The sequence below is a fragment of the Aythya marila genome, assembly GCF_965140915.1.
Source record: "Aythya marila genome assembly, chromosome: 17".
Classification (NCBI taxonomy): Eukaryota; Metazoa; Chordata; class Aves; order Anseriformes; family Anatidae; genus Aythya; species Aythya marila.
Window position 1 is genome coordinate 11,469,632 of NC_139058.1, and position 19,597 is coordinate 11,489,228.

At 38.7% G+C, this 19,597-nt stretch overlaps 1 protein-coding gene across 2 annotated transcripts; it reads right to left on the bottom strand.

Annotated features, from left to right (window-relative positions):
• Positions 1-36: 36 nt before the first annotated feature.
• On the bottom strand, positions 37-19,568 carry ANKLE2 (ankyrin repeat and LEM domain containing 2). Of its 2 annotated transcripts, none has more exons than XM_082774237.1 (13): positions 19,320-19,568; positions 14,567-15,055; positions 12,108-12,299; positions 11,088-11,281; positions 9,937-10,125; positions 9,516-9,638; positions 9,075-9,141; positions 8,192-8,373; positions 6,475-6,581; positions 5,394-5,587; positions 3,711-4,428; positions 3,050-3,181; positions 37-2,679 (listed from the first exon to the last, which is right to left on the bottom strand). In XM_082774237.1, the coding sequence occupies exons 1-13, from the start codon at positions 19,531-19,533 to the stop codon at positions 2,442-2,444; spliced, it is 3,039 nt and encodes a 1,012-aa protein (XP_082630363.1). In that variant the 5' UTR covers positions 19,534-19,568; the 3' UTR covers positions 37-2,441. The 2 variants fall into 2 exon arrangements, with proteins under 2 accessions (XP_082630363.1, XP_082630362.1); XM_082774236.1 differs by lacking the exon at positions 19,320-19,568 and adding an exon at positions 18,588-18,673.
• Between the last annotated feature and the right edge of the window lie 29 nt (positions 19,569-19,597).

The following is a 19,597-nucleotide window of genomic DNA, read 5'->3' on the forward strand; positions in this document are numbered from 1 at the left end:
ATGGTGGTGGTAGGGTAGGGAAGTGTCTTAGTGTGGTTTCATGTGTGTGTATACACATACGTAACAGTAATATACATTTAAATATTAAAACAAAAAAAAAAGCAAAGCGTAAAAAGGAAAAAATACTACTGTGTTAGTATCAGTCTCCTGGCTCTGATAAACCCTTATCAAAAGTGCAGCATTGCCATATGACAAATCAAGAATGGCCAGATATCTGCTTAGCACCTTTCCCTATGACTTTGTCTTTACCTTGATATCATGCAACTGCTTCCCTTTATCATTTGAATAATTTCTCCAGAATGACAAAGACATAATTTACATTGAATTACTGACCTTCCCCCCCAAACCTTTTTAATTAAAACTGTAGGAATTTTGAGCCTTCCAACAGTAGTTTGAGACCACAGAGACTGCTGCATCAAACAACTGAAAAAAATATGAAAAAGTCAAGTTAATATACTTGGTAACATAGTCAGTTACAGTTGTTTAAATGTCTGCTGAAGAATGACACCCACCCCAAGCTTGTTGTCTGGCATATCTCTGAATGACAGTCATTTGAGTAAAATGTTTTTCCTAATGTCCAGATTATTGGAAAAAGAATTATAAAGAAAGATCTAATTAAGTGTTTATTTTTAAAAAATAATTAATTTCTAAAATAGGAATGTTCTTCCACAGTGCAGAGCTGTTGCACCAAATAAACTTAGAAAGAGAAGTTAAAATACGTTCCATTCCAGAAATCCCAGAAGAAAAACTTTGTGTGGCCCACTGCAAGCGGGTGCCACTTTTTTAAGCTTTAAAAGAACAAAAGTTTAATTAAAAAGGTATGTTACAAAAGGCACTATTGAGCTTGCAAAAGCATTAAGTGCAGTTTTCAGGTTTATACCAAATAATGAAGCCATTTAAGTGTGTATGAAACAGTCACTAGTGAGCAATAGCCATCAATCCTGTTAAGGTTTGTATTTGTAAAGCCAGGCTCTGTACCGGTGAGAGCTACAGGTGGTGAAGGGACCAGTACTAAGTGATAACAGCCTGCCTACCATTAGTGTTTCTTTAGCCATACATGTAGGTTACAAAAGTCCCAGAAGGCTATCTACTCACATTCCATGTGGCATCCATGAATCCTAATCCACCTTTTTTTTTTTTTTTTTTATTTTAATTGCACAGCCTTTTAAGGTTTTAATTATTTTTCTAATCAGTTTTGTGTTGTAAATATAAGATAGTTTGCCTTTTTTTTTTTCTGTTTCCTTTTTAAATGTATTTATTTAAAACAGCAGCACTAGAGACCTCTTTCTGGAAGCTTTCTTTCAAGCAACGTTACAAACATTAAACTGTCTCGAGTTTTTGAAAAAGCAGTCTTCAGTCTCAGCATTGTGCTGTCAAAATAAGTCATTTTTACGGAAGGCTAAAGAAAGAATAAAATTTTTGACTGCTGTAGTAAAAGATCATTACCACATCTAGGCTAGAGGCATAGTGAAAGTGTAGATTTCAGTGAAAATAGTTCTTACTCATCTCTTAACAGTTGGGAAATAAGTAGCTGTATCACAGGCCACTGCATACCACTGTAATATATTACAAACTAGACCATTAAGGTATGTTGCTGGTAAACTTGCTGAAATTATTGCTGATGTGCTTTTCTGTAATAACTATTAACATCTGCTAATGTTAAAAGCTTTCGTGGGGAAAAACAAACTAATTTTATCTTTTAAACTTAAAACTAACCTTTAGCAGAATACCAGTAATTTCTACAGTGCTCCTTTACTAAAACACTCATTAGTATCATGGTGTTTGTAACAGCCTCAGATCAGGTAAAATTTGAGGTTTTCTGTGTAAATACATGCATACATATATATGTGTGCATATATGTGTGTGTGCATTCAACTATCTAGATCAACCTGCTGGCTGATTATGCACAAGGGTATCACACTCATACCCATCATTGGAAGGTGGTTGTTACTGAGGCTCTGCCTTAGGCTTTTCAATTGCCATGTTCCCCTGCAAGTGGAAGAACATTTTACAGCTTGCCATCCATTACTTCTAATAAGATTTCTGGTAAGACTTTGCTGCTGATGTGCTTCCTTCAGACTATCCAGGCAAAGAAATGTAGTTGAGGGCTAATGAGTTAATTGTGATGACAGCTGGTGATAGTAAAATACCACCATTTCTAAGTAAAGGTTCAGCTCACTGCTCTACTGGCAACAAGGGTTAATTCATAGCTACTGGACAACTGCACTGACTGTCACTAACTTCTTGCATATCACCAGTAATCTATCATCTCATATATGGCATAAAGACATATATTCAATTTTTGCAACATAGATTTGTCCTCAATTGAGGAAAAATAAATAGCCAAGTGCAAACCTCATGTCACTTTAGTAACATTGTAATTTTTTCCTCCACTCTAACAATGAAAATATAATTAAAGTTCCAGGAAAATAAATCATAGTTTAGTGAGTAGGAGGCTCTGAAAAATAACGCAGTTTTAACAGCGCATGGTTGATACAAGCTGGACTGTAGCGCCCAGGGCTCCCAGGGTCTGGAGAGAATGAGGCAGCATTGCCATATTTCCCTGGACTTCCCGTCACAGGACTGTTTCTTCCTGGACTAGAATACACTGAAGCATTTGGTGGGCCAGCAGCAGTGCTTTGGGACTTGTATCTTCCCTTCGATGCCGGACTTGGCCAACTGGAAGAAAGACAAAGGCATTTTGCATTTCGTTAAGAAAACTGCAATAGAGCGAGCGAGCAGTAGTGTTACTTGGTGTCACCTGCAAGTCAGTCTTAGAAATAATTTACCATCAGAGAAGCACTGTAACTGATGTCTGAGAAGAGAAAGTGACAGCACAAATATATCACATTGATTTAGACATGTTGCTTAATTAATGAAATGTAATTTTCTCCAGAATGGCCACAGAGAAGGAGCAGGTGCTTGTGAAGCACCGTGACAATTTTGGTCCAATGCTCCCATAAAAAAAGGGGCATTAGGAGCAAAATCCACCTGAGCTTGGTTAGTGCCATAGGTATTGTGGCTCATTTGTTTGGCTTTGCAGCAATACCTTTGCCTGTCAGATGACGAGTATGACTGCACCGCATGTTTCCATTTGTAAATAAGGGGGTACTTCTGTGGATCAATCTGTTCTGCTTCTATAGCTGCTAAGACATCGCTGTCCAGCTTCGAGGGCTGTTCCCTAGAATAAAAACAGAACAAGATAAAAGAGAATGACACATCTGTCCAGGCAATAAGCCATCCCAATTCTGAAACTTTTTTTATAAAAGCAAATTACCCATGTTCCTCTATAAACAGTTTCTGTATGAACTTTTTCCAGCAGGTCCAGCTATAAGTAACTGTCCATTATTACACAGCAGCCTCATTTTAAAAGTTTTGAAAACTTAATCTGAGGACATCCCAACAGTATAGTAAACACTTTGTTAACCTAAACTAGGCTCACCATGAAGTTACAAGTCCATCAGATGAATAGTAAACAACAAAGTTACCTGAAACTGTGATTTGGAAAGGTTTTGTCTTTGTTCTTTGCATTTCAGATACAGTATTCAGGTAATTAATTGCAAGAGCTGTATGGCTACTGTACAAGCACTGAAGCACCTTAATAAACATTGCTTAGTTTCACGTGAACTTGACCTTGCTGCCAGTGATACTACAAAAAGCATTTTGTTTTGCGTAGATGGACCAAAGGACAAATAAAAGATGATTCATACCCAAGCAGAAATAATTTCTTATTTGTGGGTGAAGTCTTCAACAGAAATTTGTGGGAAGGAGGCTCTTGACATATTTGTGCCTTATTAGTCTGAATTCCAGATTCCATGGACAATCGCTCCTTTTCTGATGGTATTTTGTGCTCTGTCCTTAACTTGGCCTCTCCAGGTTTACCTGTAGCACTTGCCTCAGAAGAACTTGCCAGTGCAACCGCATAGCAGGTCTTATCCAGCTGGTCCTTGGCTATTCTACCCTGACTTATTCTTTGAGCCAGAATTCTCTCGTTCACAGTTTTTTCACTGATTTTATTTGATTCTCCTGCGTCCTCTTGTTCTCGGAAGGTCAGGCTTTCAAATTCTGACATCACACTGCAAATGGGCAATACGCGACATTCTTCTCCATCACGCAAGTGCTTTCTGTCATTAATTATCCTTTCACTGGCCACAGGATTACAAAATCCATTTTTGCTGGAAGAAGCCACCTTTTCGTAGTGCCTGGGGTGATCTGATGTTTCTATGATGTTTACTGTACGCTCCAGCGACAAGATATCACACTCAGAGTCTCCAATAGCATCGATGCTAGGTTCTTTGGACACAATAGGTGGGCTGTTATTCCGTGCTGCGTTTTGTCTGTTTTTAATTTCTTCTAAGCTCATGTCATCATCATCCTCATCCAAAAATGCTCCAACAGAAATAGAATTGCAGCACTTTTTACTCTTGCCTGTAAACAATTTTAATAAGAGCAACACATAAGCTGACTTGCAACAGAACTCCCATCAAATAAATAAACTAGGAACAAAACCAGTCTTTATGCCTTACTTTATTTATTGAGGCCCTCTGTAATTTTATTTATGCAGCAGATTGAACTAACGCAACTTAAACCTACAATGCAAAATGACAACCTCATGGATCAATCTTTTTTGCAACTAACCTTTTATATCCTAACTGTTTGAGAACCTTGTTTCTTACACTCCTTAATTCAATCATTAGCCAGCAACAAAAGGATAAAATCCAAAAGCAGAATAGGCTAGGAAAACATTACTAATATGGAACAGTGCACGTTTCTGTCTCCTCAACGGAACAGATGCTTACAACTACTCCAATGATTATCCTTCAGGGTTTTGTCCGCCCAGGTTTATCCCAGTATCAGAGCTCCTTCAGATCCATAATCACAAAGGAAATGAGGAAGGAGCACAAAGATTTGGGAGCAGTGTGTGTAGTCCATAAATACATAGCAAGCAGTGATTTAAGGTGTTTTAAAAGCTTCCTGGGTTTTGTTGAGTCTAAATTTCATCCTGAAGTGTAAATAGCTACTCCAGTAATTTAAGAAGTTATTTATTCTGTATCTGTGGATTACAAAATTCCATAATCTACAAAGAAATTTCCAAATGCTCTGGAAAAAACCATACTGAAAGCAGAACATTCTTAAAGGAATTTCATTTAGGGGCTATAATCACGTAAATAACTTCTAATATAAGATAAAGAACATCTAATGAGGTCTGTTCTAATTCTCCCATGTTCACATTGTTGTTAGCTACTTTTTCAATGCTCTAATCAGACTGTTTGGATAACAGATTAATAATAGCAACCACAATAGGTGAATACCATTTCCCTGAGCACCATGCTTTTCCCTCCCTCCTCTCCCTAGGTACAACCTGTTGTTTGCAACATTTGCCTTTTTCTTACCAGAAGGATGTGGAGTTTTAAATCTATTGCAGGTTTCATTTTCCCCTGTCTCTTGCTGAGCCTTTTCGCTCATTTCCCGATGACTCAGGTACTCTTCTAATTTTCGCAACCCCTCCTGGGAAGACAGATCAACAAAACAGCCCAGAAATTCCCAGTATTCAACCCACGGGAACCCCAGTTCATGAGCTAACTCCCTGCAATAAATAAAATAAAACGAATCATTTGTGAAGACATAAATATTAGTTTGACAATAACTTTTTTCTGAATACATTTTATCAGCTATTAATAGGAGTATAAATGTGCAACTAGGCAACACAATCCCGCAACAATCAACAGTCTGTGCAAGCGATACACATGCTGTTAGCAAGCATAGCATCGTGTTTCTTTAGAATATTTTTCAAATGTTACCTGTTTTTACAGTTAGCACCATACATTTCAATTTTTAAGCTGACTGTATCTAGACATCAGATGGACATGAATCCACACCGATGTAGGCATAATTTGAATGACACTCCATTTAATAGCTTTCTTTCTTATTATTTTGGAATGGGAGAAGGTAAGAGGAAGCAAGGGGTTCTTTTAAGGAAAGGACTGTGATCAGCTGGAAACGAAGTATGGTTTTTCTCTATATATTGCTGATACAAGGTATTTTAACAGCAAGGACACATGATAACACACACACGGTTTTTGTAAAGCAGAACATTTGTATTAGGACCTTTTCATTCTGCTATCTTTTTAATAGTTCCACATTTTCCAGAATAAGTAGTTTGAGCATAATTTTAGATCTCCTAACAAATCAGTTGAGTGAATGTTTGGGAAAAGCATTCAGTATGTATCATCAAAACCGAAATATTTTGTTATTGGCAAAGCTGGAAAGCCATGTCTCATAGTTTTAGCTGAAGTATTTTGTTCACACAAAAGAACAGTAAAAATCCAAGCACAATATAGTCTATAAAATATTTCTGGCAAATAACTTTTGCCCAAACAGATGTTCACTAAGTAATAATTGTACTCTTAGTACAAGTGTTTTGCTTTTAATTGTGCTATTACTAATTCTCTATACTGATACTCTATTAGATACCTTCCAACTCTTTCAACACCTCTTTCCAGATCAGATTTCCTGACATTGTGAAAGAAGCCAGCTTTCTCTCGGGGTGGAGTCTTCCACAGCCTGCGAAATTCTTCAGCCTTTAAAAAAAGAAATAATTTTTTAAAAATCACCACATACAATATGAAAGTAAATCAGTGCTGGCACAATGCCTACCTATAAGGTCTAGAAGACATTTTGCTGTGCTCTGTCTACATGTTCAGTCTCTAGTCAAAAAAATTCAGGTTCTGCCACAAGTATTGCTCAACTCTAGCTATGAAACATCTCATTTTGGATCTAAGGTTATTCCTCCCAGTGTGTTTATTAGCTTACTTTGGTCTCATAACTGTTCATTAAAAGAATAATGATGATAGTATATAACCACCTTTACGTAATCTGTATTGATACTAGGTCTAGGTGGTTTTAATTTGTATGCAGCAGGAAATACGAAGTGTGTCTTACAACATTATAATTTTATTTAATGACAAATGCTCATTTGTTTAGAGGCTTCCACGATGCAAAGGTGGTGTTTTTACATGTATGTATCTGATTCCACAGACTTGTTTCGATTGTCATAATATATTCTTGCTGTTTATTCAGAAGTTTGAATTTGAACTCCTGAACTTTATGCCTTTATACATGCAACAGTGACTAGGATCTCTAACAGTATGTCACCAATCAAAATAATGCATTATTTACACCCTATGTAAAAATTTTCAAGTATAAAGCATATTTACATTTCTGTCAGGTGAACAGTAAATTGATCAAAAAGCATCTTTGCAAGCAAAAAATCTTAAGCATTTTCGTAGAACTCTGTCCCGTAGGAATTGAAGCATCACAAGACGGAACATTCTTAATCTCATTTACTCACTACGTCTAAAGCTGTTGTACTGTCAGCATGGTCATATGAAACAAGAGTCAAGGAAATGCCTATAAATTTAAAGTATATTTCACTGGTATCTAAGTATTCTTCATGAAAACAAAAGACTTTTCCTACTATACAATCACTACTCTTTCAAAACTATCCAGTAGCCACTACTTCCTCATCAGCTTTTCCATTTAGAAAAAAATATGAACATTAATTCAAGAAGCAAAGGCATGATGAACTACTTCAAACTTTCTAGAAATGAGACAAAGATGTATTTTTTTTAACCCAGTTCATAGCAACACGTAAAGGCTTGTTTAGCATTAGAAAGTTAGAGAAATTATCTGTGAGACAATGCAAGGTTTGTCAAAGAGTACTCTTTGACCAAAATGATTAAAATAGAATACATTAACAAAAAGAACAGAACAACTTTCCTTCGACTAGATTGGCTTCTGCAGAGAGAAGCTGTGGCTGGCTGCCCCATCCCTGGCAGTGCTCAAGGCCAGGCTGGATGTGGCTTTGGGCAACCTGGTCTGGTGGGAGGTGTCCCCGCCCATGGCAGGGGGTTGGAATTGGGTGATCCTTAAGGTCCCTTCCAACCCAAACCATTCGCTGATTCTATGAAATTTCCACTCTTACTTACGCCACCTGTATCTGTGTTTTCAGCAATAACACATTCTGTAGTGTTCCCTCACTATGGAAGAAAACCCTGTTCAAGATTAAGAAAGCCACGATCTATAACAGCAGCAACAATGTACTGTGTGTTTTCTCCTTACTGGAGGAAAAAAAATAAAAAAAGGGAAAAAAAGGCATTAGAGTTGGATGGAGTTCTCGTTATATCCTTACCTTTGAGGGGCTCATGGGGCCTGCAAAAGCTCTTATAGACAACACTGGATCTTTGGGGCTGCCAGGGTATTTAGATAAAGGTGTCTGGGGGATCTCGTCTGTCTGATCCGGTGACCAGGGTGCACCAATTACAGGAGCTGAGGAATTGTCTTCTGCTCTCAGCAGCGGTACATAGTATCGACCTCAAATACAGTAATACAAAGCTTTCTTAACTTCATGTTACGTTAGCCTGCTGTTTCTTCCAAGAAAATCAATCTTTCTACTTTACCATCTGACTTTCATTAGTAAGAATACTTGTAATGCTTGTATACTTGTAATGCTCCTGATTCAAACTCACTGTTTCAGTTTTTATTGACTGCTTGCAGGTTGTAATGCAGTTCAGGCTCCCTTCCCTCTCAAATGCAAAAATACATGCATTGATACACACGACAATTCCTAAAGCTTGTCAGCAAAGTTCAAAACCTAGTTTTTCAAATGCCCAAATTCACACATGACAAAACAGGGAAATCTTTCACGTCAAGGAAATTACATAGCTTCCAAACATGACAAATAAACCTGCTCTGTAGAGGGCTTTTGTTTGCTTTTAGATTAAATTTGCTGCTATAGACTCATTGGATAGAATACGGGCCATGACTGCCGTACAGAGCTATGAAGAAACCCTTGTGATCCATCCAGTAAGAGTACTGACCACATAATTTAAAAGACACAGTAAGTTTTCTGTTCCTTGCCAGTTCTAGAGTTTCTTTTTGATTTTTTTACAGCACTTTACGGTAGCACCACTTATGAACAGAAATGCTACAGAAAACAAAGAAGATAGCAAAGGTCCTGGTGAAAAATAAAAGGTATAATATGCCTGATATGGTATAAAACTCTGAATACAGACCTTTCAAATACTCTCTTAGTTTTTCTTTCAATTCTGCAGATTTATTCTTGCTTCTCTCACACACTACCTGTTAATATAATATTAGTTGTTTATTAATAAAACATAAGGCATCAATCTCCAGTCAACTGCAATGAGTTCTTGAATAGTCACATTACTGGCTTCTACCAATCTCATCCAGTTCTTTTAATTCATAGTTGAACTAACCACTAAAATACATCCACATCCATAAAATGGACACTAAAGAAAAAACAGGGAATCATAAAATCCAGAACTTTCTTTTGGATATAATCAACACAAAATATTTTTAATGTTATCAGAGATTTACACTCTAATCATGGCACTAGTATCTCAGACTTCTATCTACAGTAGGTCAGTAAACATTCAAACTTGAAAAATACTACTAAGGCATAATGATTTTGTTGTGGACACTGAGAGACTTACTTCTGCTGGAGTTTGATCATATTTGTTCCTTGGATTTTTTACAATAGCTGGGTGTGAGGTAAGCACATTAACAACGTCCAAATTCCCAAACTTGCAGGCAAAATGCAATGGAGTATCAAATCCCTGTGATGGGAAGGAGGGAAAATTCACATATATTTGGAAACACAATAAAGTCAATCCCCTGTACTTTATTTTGAGACTAGAAAAAGTAACCGAATGTTGTGACTGATTGACCAAGCTCTTAACAGATCATTTCTCACCATACTGTGGAATAATGATCATTAAAAAATACAAAACCCATGAACAGCTCATTTTTCCTAGAAATGACCCTTTCTATTGTCTTTCCTTCTCCCTTGCACTTCCTTAACCCCTTCCAGTTGTTTTCATAATAGTAAGAAACTGACAAAAGTACAAATCTTACCATTTTATCTGGTGTATTAAGGTAAAGGTCAACAATATATCGGATGCGATTCTTTAACATTGTACTATCATCATCTGGATACATAAGCCGCATAAATTCAGGATTTTCCAAAGTGTCCAGTAATAATTGGCAGATACCAGGTTGATTCTCTTTGGCAGCAACATGCATGACATTGTACCTGCACCCTTCCTGAAAACAAAAAAGACTTAACATTAGAATGAACAGAAATCTAAACACTCACACTCTCTACTGATTTAACGATGAAAATTCAAAGGTTCCCACAGTCTTATATTTAGATTGTTATTTCTTAATATTATCTTAGGAAAATATATTTACAAAACAGTAGATAAACATTCAGAGCTGCAATAAGTTATACAGTACTGTGAAGACATGTATCTACATACCCACATTATTCTTAAAATTGACTACATTATCCTTACACTCAGCCATAGTCTGTTTTGACATTTAGGGCAAATACGTAGCAAAGAAGGCATATTAAGGTACTACATAATAAAAGGAGATAGGAAGCACACTATGTAAATAGAGCAAGAAGAAAGGTGTATATATATAAAATTCATTGCACTGTAACACATTACATACTAAATGTTAACAGCCTCACAAAGCTGGTCTGATACAAGTTAGTTGTTAACATGTGATTGCCAGTCTTCGCTAAATGGTAAGTTACGAGTGAATTTTAGATCCACAGCATGTTTTGAAATTTACAGCATGGTGGTCCCAAGGTAAGCAGTGCTGTAGGATCATCTAGTCACAGCCTAGACACTCCCCTGTTCCATAATACCATTCCATTAAAAAATCCTGGTTGAAAGTTATCAATACCACATGAAGACAAGGCTATTCTTCGTTACTGGTCAAAACTATTATTTCCCTCAAAAACTGCATACTCCATTTCTTTAGCTCTTCTGAAGCAAAGCAAACTCAACTATCCTGGGGGCACTTCTGAAAGACAGACAACAGCCACATTTCTGTTAGCTTCCAGCTAGTATCAGTAAACACGGAGAAACTGTGCACCGTGGAAAGAAGTTTTTTCAAAGGAAGAGCGGGAACAACATTAATTCCAGTTCTGCTTGTCAGGCCTCAAAGTTAAATCACTAAACTGGAACCGGGATTTTTTTATATTTTTATTTTTTTACCTGCACAACCGTTGGATTGTCTCCAGATCCAATCAGATAGCGAGGGTTGCTCCAAATAAGTTCTGAAAACGTTGATATATCTCCTTTCTCAACAGCTTTCCGAAGTTTAGCAGTAAGATCCTGAGTACGTGGACTTTTGTAACTGTTGGCCCTTTCCTTATTAGCAGTTTCCATCTCAGGGGAGCATAAGCCATCTATTAAAACAAAAGTATCATACTTCTATATGCATTCTTTAAAGTGATCACTACTTTAATACCACCATCAAAATCTTTTAATCTAAAGTATTAATTTTGCCTCATTAATGTAAAGAAATATATATATATATATATATATATTATTGACAAGACATTTCAACATACTAGTAGATAGTAACAGGTAGGAAGGAAAATATGACTCAATTGTCTTGTGAAACTTTCAGAGTTAATATGGACTAAAAAATTGTGTAGCTACTAATCTGCTTCCAAAACTGAAAGCAAAATTCTACAAGAAATAAGAACTTCTTGAATATTTGAAATTGCTTTTGCAATTATATGATTCAAGTCACTTTAATCTAGCAACTGGGAACACTGTGAAATACAGTCATGGGTTACAATTTTATTTCTGAATATAAGACCTTACAGAACAATTAAGTACAGTTTTAATATACTGTGCAATTTTACCTGCGCCTTATTAAACCTGAAACTCCTGAAGTCCACAAGTATAATCAAATTCCACCAAATATAGCCAGATGCTATTAAGCAACATATCTCTGCAGGCTGTTAACAACATTTCAGATTTGAAAGAGTAGCAATATTTTTTAGCGTAAAATTTCACAGTATTTCACAGTACAAAGGCAATCATTTTAAAAGTAACAACTTTATCACAACAAACCAATTGCGATTCATTAAGATGCTTCACTCTATCACTTTGATTTTTTTCTTGTTATAAGTACATTGGGTATGAAGTGGTCGGTTCTTTTCTGATAAAAAAAATACGAGATTGCATATTGTATCTACAGCACACACGAATACTCTCACTAACCTCTGTTAAATGATCCTGTTTTCATTGGAGACAAAGTTAAGGAGGACTTGCTTGGAGATGGAAAGTAATCACAAATTCCTTTAGCAAATTTCTCAGCATCTTCTCTGTTTGAAAAAGCTTTAAAACGGGAACCCTTAATCATCTTAACAGCTTGGAGAGCTTCTTTTTTATCTTCATAAACATGTATTCTCTCTGAAACAATGTAAAATCAACATTGGCATTTCAATACCTCAGATTTGTTCCTAGAAACGGATTATAAAATTATCAGACTATCCTTCCAGTTTGGTCATAAACTGTTTCTCTACGAACATGGCAAAAGAATCAAAGCCTATTTAAATTTTATCATAGGAAACTGAGAGGAAGAACGTTACACATTCCAACTAACATCAGGTGCTATCTGTACAGTGAATGTTCACATTAATCAGCGTTTTAAAGATCTCTTTTATAAACAGCCAGTTTCTATATCAGAGTATTTCACATCTAGACTGAAAAGCAAACTCAGAGCTGCACCCTGCACTATTTTCCATGTTTTTCTGTGCAGGAAGTTCAGCTATGTAAGTGACCAACCCACTGTCGTAACTTAAGACTTCTACACAGAACCTCAGATGGCAATCAAACCATTCTCCTTCCTCTCCTTCCACATTTAAGTAACTCTGTTCAACTTAAGATACGGGAATATCTTTTCTATGAGAACAAATATTCACTACTGCCTCACAGTGCATGACGCTTTATGCACTACTGTAAGCCTGCCACTAGGTCATTTGGTGATTCCTTATGGCAGTATTTACAGATGAAATGTGAAGAATGACCAATGCCTCTTGATACCAACTGGCATTAAGACAGAAAGGAAAATATGAAATTTGTTAGATCATTTTAGCTTCAATTGATGATAGAATAAATAGCTTTTTGATTGTTTATTTCTAAGATTACTTTTTTATTCTTGAGAGGAATTAAAGGCACAGGAGGGGTACAAAAGAAGGAGAAAGATTTTTTTTCAGCTAAGCTATACCTAGAGTAGAGGATTTTCATGTGCATCAAATACTATGGCAGAACAGCTGGGATGTTTCATAACTGTATTTCCATGCCTCAAAAGATTCAGTAAGTGCTATATACAGGAACAAGAAAAAAAAACCCACAGCTTCAATCAGCACTTAAAATAGTAGCACAGTGGTATTTGTACCATCTGCTTTACAGAAAAAATGTCTTATCTAGATATGATTGTAAAATGGTTATTGTTGGAAGTAAAAAAAACCAACTGTGTATGTCCAATTTAAGATAATACTTGTCACAGACAGAGAGAAATTGGGGCAAGTCTGGCACAAGCACAGAGCAGAAGAAACCACATTATGTCTTACAGTGTTTTACAGAACATGGATTCTAATAACGTAATAAAGCATAATATAGATTATGCTAGGAAAATCATTTGTAATACAGAATTTGAGTATTATAATAAAGGTCTGCTGTCTTAGAAAGCAAAATACACAGAATTAATCTCTTAATAGTCAAACTTTCTGTGTGTGTGTGTGTATGTGTGCTGAGAGGCAACTTCATATGTCATTCCTCAAATTCATGTCTTCAACTCACACTGAAACAGCACAGTTGCAGTCTGTGATGGACTTCAGGAAAGGAATTTTAAAAAGGCTGAAATACCATCCTGATTTTCCAGACTGACTTAACTGGTCAAATGGGAGTACAGCATGGATTCTAAACTCAAAGTAATCACATTATCAAAATCAACATGTCTTAGTTCTGCAGAGTACTTTCTGTAACAGTTTCTTATACATCTACCTCCTCATTAAACCACACAAGTATCACTGAACTCTCAGTCTGACTGTAAGGGCTAATAAGAAGGACGTCACAGAACAGACATTCAGTTTAGGTCCTAAATGAAAAAGTCCTGAATAACGTAGCTATGGGATTGTATGGAAACCAAAACAACAACAGTGTGACCATGTCCCAGCTGATTGGCTAAAATTGCTTCCTCGCTGTTTGCCCTATGTCATATCTGAACTAGCAAAGTTATTTGTAACTTACATAAAATACATTTGTTAATAATTATTAAAGCTTAGTCCTTTAAATACTGGCCCAATGTTTCTTAATACTAATTCACACAGATATGCCCACAATTAATTCCTGCACAACAGAAATTATTTCATTTTTTGAAAAGACTGCTACTATTCACTTAGTTCTTCCTCTCCTTTTTTTCCTCAAGGGAGAAAAAGAAAGGTGAGGAAGTCATGGCAATTTTAATAGTGTAAAATCATGTGCATTCATGCTTCACAAACAAATGCTTTTTGCTCATATTTGGTATCCACTCACCTTTACTGCCTCAATTTACAGTGATATGTAACTGGATATAACGGAAAACACTCCTCAGAAAATAATACTTTGTTTTACTATACAATATGGAAAGCACAGGCCAGATTTGAGCACCTCAGAAACACACATATGACATTTACCGTTTCTTGCCAATATGTCATCATAAACAGGACAAACACCATAGTAGAGCGGAGGATCACTGGATGGCGTCTGAGCACTCATCTGTGAATCAGCATATCCTGCTCCACAGACTGGAGCCGAACAGTTCATGTGCATCACAGCTTCTTCTTCTGGAGGGTTCAGACCCACACAGTACCCAAAGTCTGCCTCTTCGGGAACGTTTCCCTCATGGTTGTGATTCAGCACTGCATTTTTCAAAGCCTTTTGAGATTCTGCCTGGCTGCTGTCAGATGGGACATTTCCAGCAGCAGCCTCTGACCAACCTGATCCTTTTTCTTCCAATGCTCCTTGCTGCTCCAACAAAAACTGAGCCAACTTTTTTTCAAAAATAAACCTAGTAGTCGCGGTAATGGGCCCACACTTGAGTCCTGCTCTTACAACTTCTTCTCTAAGCTCATCAGGGGTGAGCTGCTTCAGTCGGGATAATATTGCATCCATTGTTATTTCACCTGGAGGCGCGGGGAAAAAAGAGATGAGATGAACTGTAAAGACCAACGACCTTTCTCCTACTATTTAAATGCTGTATTAAAACAAAAAGTATCTTGTAACTATTGTTCTGATTCTGAGGAGATGAATGCAGATGCAGAGAAGGCAAAATATTTTTCAACCCAACACAACAGTAGAGTTTTCAAGCCACGAGCCTTTAACCATTATTCCCTCTCCTCTCACGAATACTTGTAAATACACGAAAGTGTATTTACAATGTACGTTTTATTTTGTTTTGTTCTTTTAAAATTTCTTTAACACTTTCAGAATGTAAATTCAATCCAGAATGTTTATGCATGAAAATCTATGACAGGCAGGGATAATATTTGACTCTTGTCAGGAAATGAACAACTGGGGTGAGTAATGGCATAGCAGGACACGATAGATACCGCAAGACTCAGGTTAGACAGTGCCTACAGCTAGAGGCACAGTCGCTATTACTGTTATTTCACTAAGAATTTCTAGCTGAAAAAAGTGTAAGACGGAAGCATGATGCAGCAGCCAGAGGAGTCTATCTCTGGCAGTGACTCAAGGCTGGAACTATTTACACAACATGTTTTTTTTCCCAGCCCCCGTTTTGACAGCAAGAAGCCAGAAAAACAGTTGATCTTTTCACATTTCCCTCCTTGACAAAGAGCAGCAGCTGAAAGAATTTCTGTATTTCCAAAGGAAAACCCTTCTCTCCAGTACAACACCGTAAATTTCCCTGCTCAGTTCCTTCCACATTACCCACACACTTACAGCTTCCACATGGGCAGCAAAAAGATACTGAAGACATGATGCCAGTACCAATTACTTGCTGTGAAAAGCCTTTAAACGTAAAAAATACAGGATTTGGGGCGTTCAGTAACATAAAAAGCTTCCATGTTATTTCATTAGATCCTACATCCATATAACCATAAAGGCTGTGAATGTTCCCTGCTGTACATGATTTAGAAATGACAGCGTTACGGCAGGAACGATTACGCTGCCGTGCTCCTTTAGCTTGTTTTCGCTCCTCCTTAACTCGGCCTTTCCCTCACCAGCTAACCAGTTCATGCCTGGGGCTGGTGCTTGTGACATTTTTAGCACCAATTCAAGCAAGTTACTGTTTCCCAAAAGGAAGAAGTAAAAATATTATTTAAACAGTTGTATTTGCACACCAAGGCATGGATCAGGAACTCAGCTAGGACTATTTCTTTCTATTTAAAGCAAAGGGTTTTGTGGTGGTGTTATTTTTTTTCTCCCCTGTAGCACTCCCCATGCACTACTTTCTGTTGTCTAAGCATGGTATGAGAAACACCTGGTCATTTGAAGAGTTCTCCTGGTTTATGAACAGGGTTTAATGCAGCACTTCGCATGAGCCAGAACATCCACTACAACGTGCGTCTTTGGGTTACTAACGTGAGGCTTAAGCAGTGAGGGGCTGCACCCTAGGGCCACAGGCCTGCAGCGTTTCAAACACGGGATCCTAACACGCCCGGTGTGCTTTCTGTCAAAGCATGCAAACTCAGAAGTGATTCCAAGATTGCATCCTCATCGCAGAATTGCAGTATAGCCAACACCCCTTTTATTTCATTTGTATGGCCAACAGCATTATCACAAAATATATCAACAAACTATACACGACCGCATTGCTTTTAAATCATCTGAAGGTTAAGTTGGCAAAGAGCGAAACTTCTCAATATAAAAAAACACAGTATTCACACATTTTTGGAATAGTGAATACAGCCAAGGAAAATTCCCACTGGCATCAGAATTCAAAGCTATGGTATTTCTAAAACTAGGACATAGTTTCTAAAACTATGGAAACAATGTTAATGCCAAACTTTAGGTAGACTTTCAAATATTTTAACTTGGCAGGTATAGTTATGTGAGTGTGAGGGATGTTTTCTGTGAGCAGTAATTGTGTTTTTTTTCCCCCTTTTTTTTTGAATGCCTGCTTTTAAACATGTTGTTCTTAGAGCACGCACTTCAGTCCCAAAATATTTCATAAATACTAACTGAAACCTTAGAGAAGCCATGGGAAATGAGAGCATTGCAGCTGCAGAAAATAAGCTGTGCAAAGACACAGTTGATGCTACCTCCACAGAGTATTCCAGCTCCCTCGTGATGCCTGAACCTCCAGAGAACCTCACTGCTAGGGTTATCTGACCTGCCCACGGCCCTGTGACTCTGCAGATACACGTGAAGGGGCTGTGAGGGTGGTGAGGCCCTGGCCCAGGGTGCCCCAAGAAGCTGGGGCTGCCCCATCCCTGGCAGTGCCCAAGGCCAGGCTGGAGGGGGCTTGGAGCAGCCTGGGCTGGTGGAAGGTGCCCCTGATGTGGCAGGGGTGTTGGAACTGGGTGGGCTCTGAGGTCCCTTCCAACCCAAACCATTCTCTGCTTCTATAATTTTCTCATTCTTTTTTAATGAAATTTTATGCCACTCTTTTAATTAAGGATAAAATGTGGCCCTGACGTTATATACATGAATATTAAGACCTTCTATTCTAATCATTTCCTTTTTGAGATTAACTGGAAAAAAAACATGGTAAAAATGAAAACTCAGAGCAAGAAAAGTTATTGCAGAAACACCTCAACAAAAGTAATTTGAAAGGCCTTATATTGAGGAATTAACTCAGGAAACGTTCACATTTTTAGGGTTTAGAACCAGCATGTTCATTCCAAACGCTGCACAAGAGCAGACTCAAATGCGTGCAGTTCATATCTGTAGAGCACACAGGCACACATGAAACCTTTCTCCTTGGCTTGGGGTTAAGTCAAAAACACAGGAAAGGAGTGATTTCTCTGGTATCTTAAGTTTTGATACAATTTACTGCCTAAAATTTGATTTTCAACCTCATCAGTGTAAGAAAATATTTATTTAATGCATCCATTACAACCGTGTACAACCGCATCAGAGTCAAACGACAAAGCAGATCCTCCATGAAGCAACTGATCTTTGGTTTCAGATCTGTCAGTATGAGGAGTTTTCTAGATAAAAATTGTTTGTGTGACAACATTCACCCAGCTGTCAAAGGCCATATTCAAATTACCTGCCAACTTGTTTCATGATAATGTATTTTCCTGTTCAGAAACACAGATATGTTTCTCAAAGCAACATAGTTGTTTTGAATCTCCCATAGCAGTTTATTTACTACAGCATTAATAAGATTTTTTTTTAAAATAACATGGCTTATTTTAAGGAGTTTGGAAATTTGCTTAGAAATAAGACAGAACTTTCATGAAATGTTTGTACTGACACTAAGCTTTTAGCTAATACTGATAAACATCTGTGCATTTTTAAATGCACTGCCTATTTCCATCTGTCCAAACCAAAAGGTGTGACTTGCAAACCCGCACACTAGCAGCTGTTTTAAGATAATCATTTGGACAGTTCTGTATGTGCAGATTGCAAAAGGTTATTATTTGAACTTTAAAGTACATTTTATGTAAATTCAAATGATCCAGAGTTCGGCCAGCACTAGTGCAAGTTACTTTTCTCTAATTTAGCACACAAGGTCTTGCAAGTTACCTTCAGTGGTTTTGCAAATACCATCAACCACTGGAACAGTCACCGCACGCTTGTGGCTTCTTCCTAATCAATCCTGGAAGAATGGGCAAAAAAACACATTTTCTTTTGTCTTGCTACGTCAGTATGAAACTGCAGAATCTGCTTCAAAAAATTAAGGCCAGTACCAGGAGAGAATGAATAATCAACTTTTAAGGGCGGCAGTGCTGTTCTTTCCACTACTTATCAAATGGTTCTGTAAATTAGCAATGCAAGAACACAGGTTGCTTTTTCTTCACTCCTTATCAAACCCTTCAGTGAATTAACAATGCAATAACAGTTGTGTTTTTTTTTTTTTTTTTTCCCACTACTTATCAAACCCTTCAGTAAATAAACACTGCAAGAACGCTTTTTTCCCCCCGCTGCTTATCGAGCCCTTCAGCACACAAGCAGCACAAGCACGCGTTTTTCCCTCGAGCCAGGAATTCACCGCGAGCCGCCTCCTGCCTGCAGCCGCACACCCACCGCGGGGGCTGCAGCTCCGACCCGCAGCTACCAGCGGCCGAGCCCCCGCCGCCACCGCCGGTCACCGCCTGAGGGCTCCGAGCGCCGCGGCGGCGGCAGCAGGGCCGCTCCCCGACGAGGCGGGGCCGGGCCCCGAGCCCACCGAGGCCTGCAGCGGGCAGCCGGGGCCTGGCGAGCGGGGCCGCCCGGCTCCCCCGGGGCCGCCCCCAGCCCCAGCCCCGCGCCCCTCACCTGGGCGGCTCCCGCCGCGGCGCCGGCTCCCCTCGGCGGGCGGCGCGGTCGGGCCGAGCGGGGCCCGGCGGCCTCGCGGCCTCCTGTCCAGCAGCCGCAGCAGCCAGCCCACGGCGCCGATGACGGCGCAGGCGGCCAGCAGCTCCCAGGCCGGCCAGCGGCCCCAGCCGGCCTCCCACAGGGAGCCCCAGCCGGCCCCGGCCCAGCGCTCCATGCCGCGGCCCGCCCGCCGCCCGCCGCCGCCCCTCCCCGCCGGGCCGGGCCCGGTACCTCAGCGG

Bases quoted from the DNA above. Each gene is read 5' to 3' on its own strand.
- ANKLE2 (XM_082774237.1), bottom strand. From the start codon at position 19,533: ATGGAGCGCTGGGCCGGGGCCGGCTGGGGCTCCCTGTGGGAGGCCGGC. The intron at 4,429-5,393 runs GTAAGAAAAAGG...AATTGTTTACAG, and splicing joins TAAAACTCCACATCCTTCTG to GCAAGAGTAAAAAGTGCTGC. The intron at 2,680-3,049 runs GTATTGCTGCAA...TCTTTCTTCCAG, and splicing joins TCGTCATCTGACAGGCAAAG to TTGGCCAAGTCCGGCATCGA.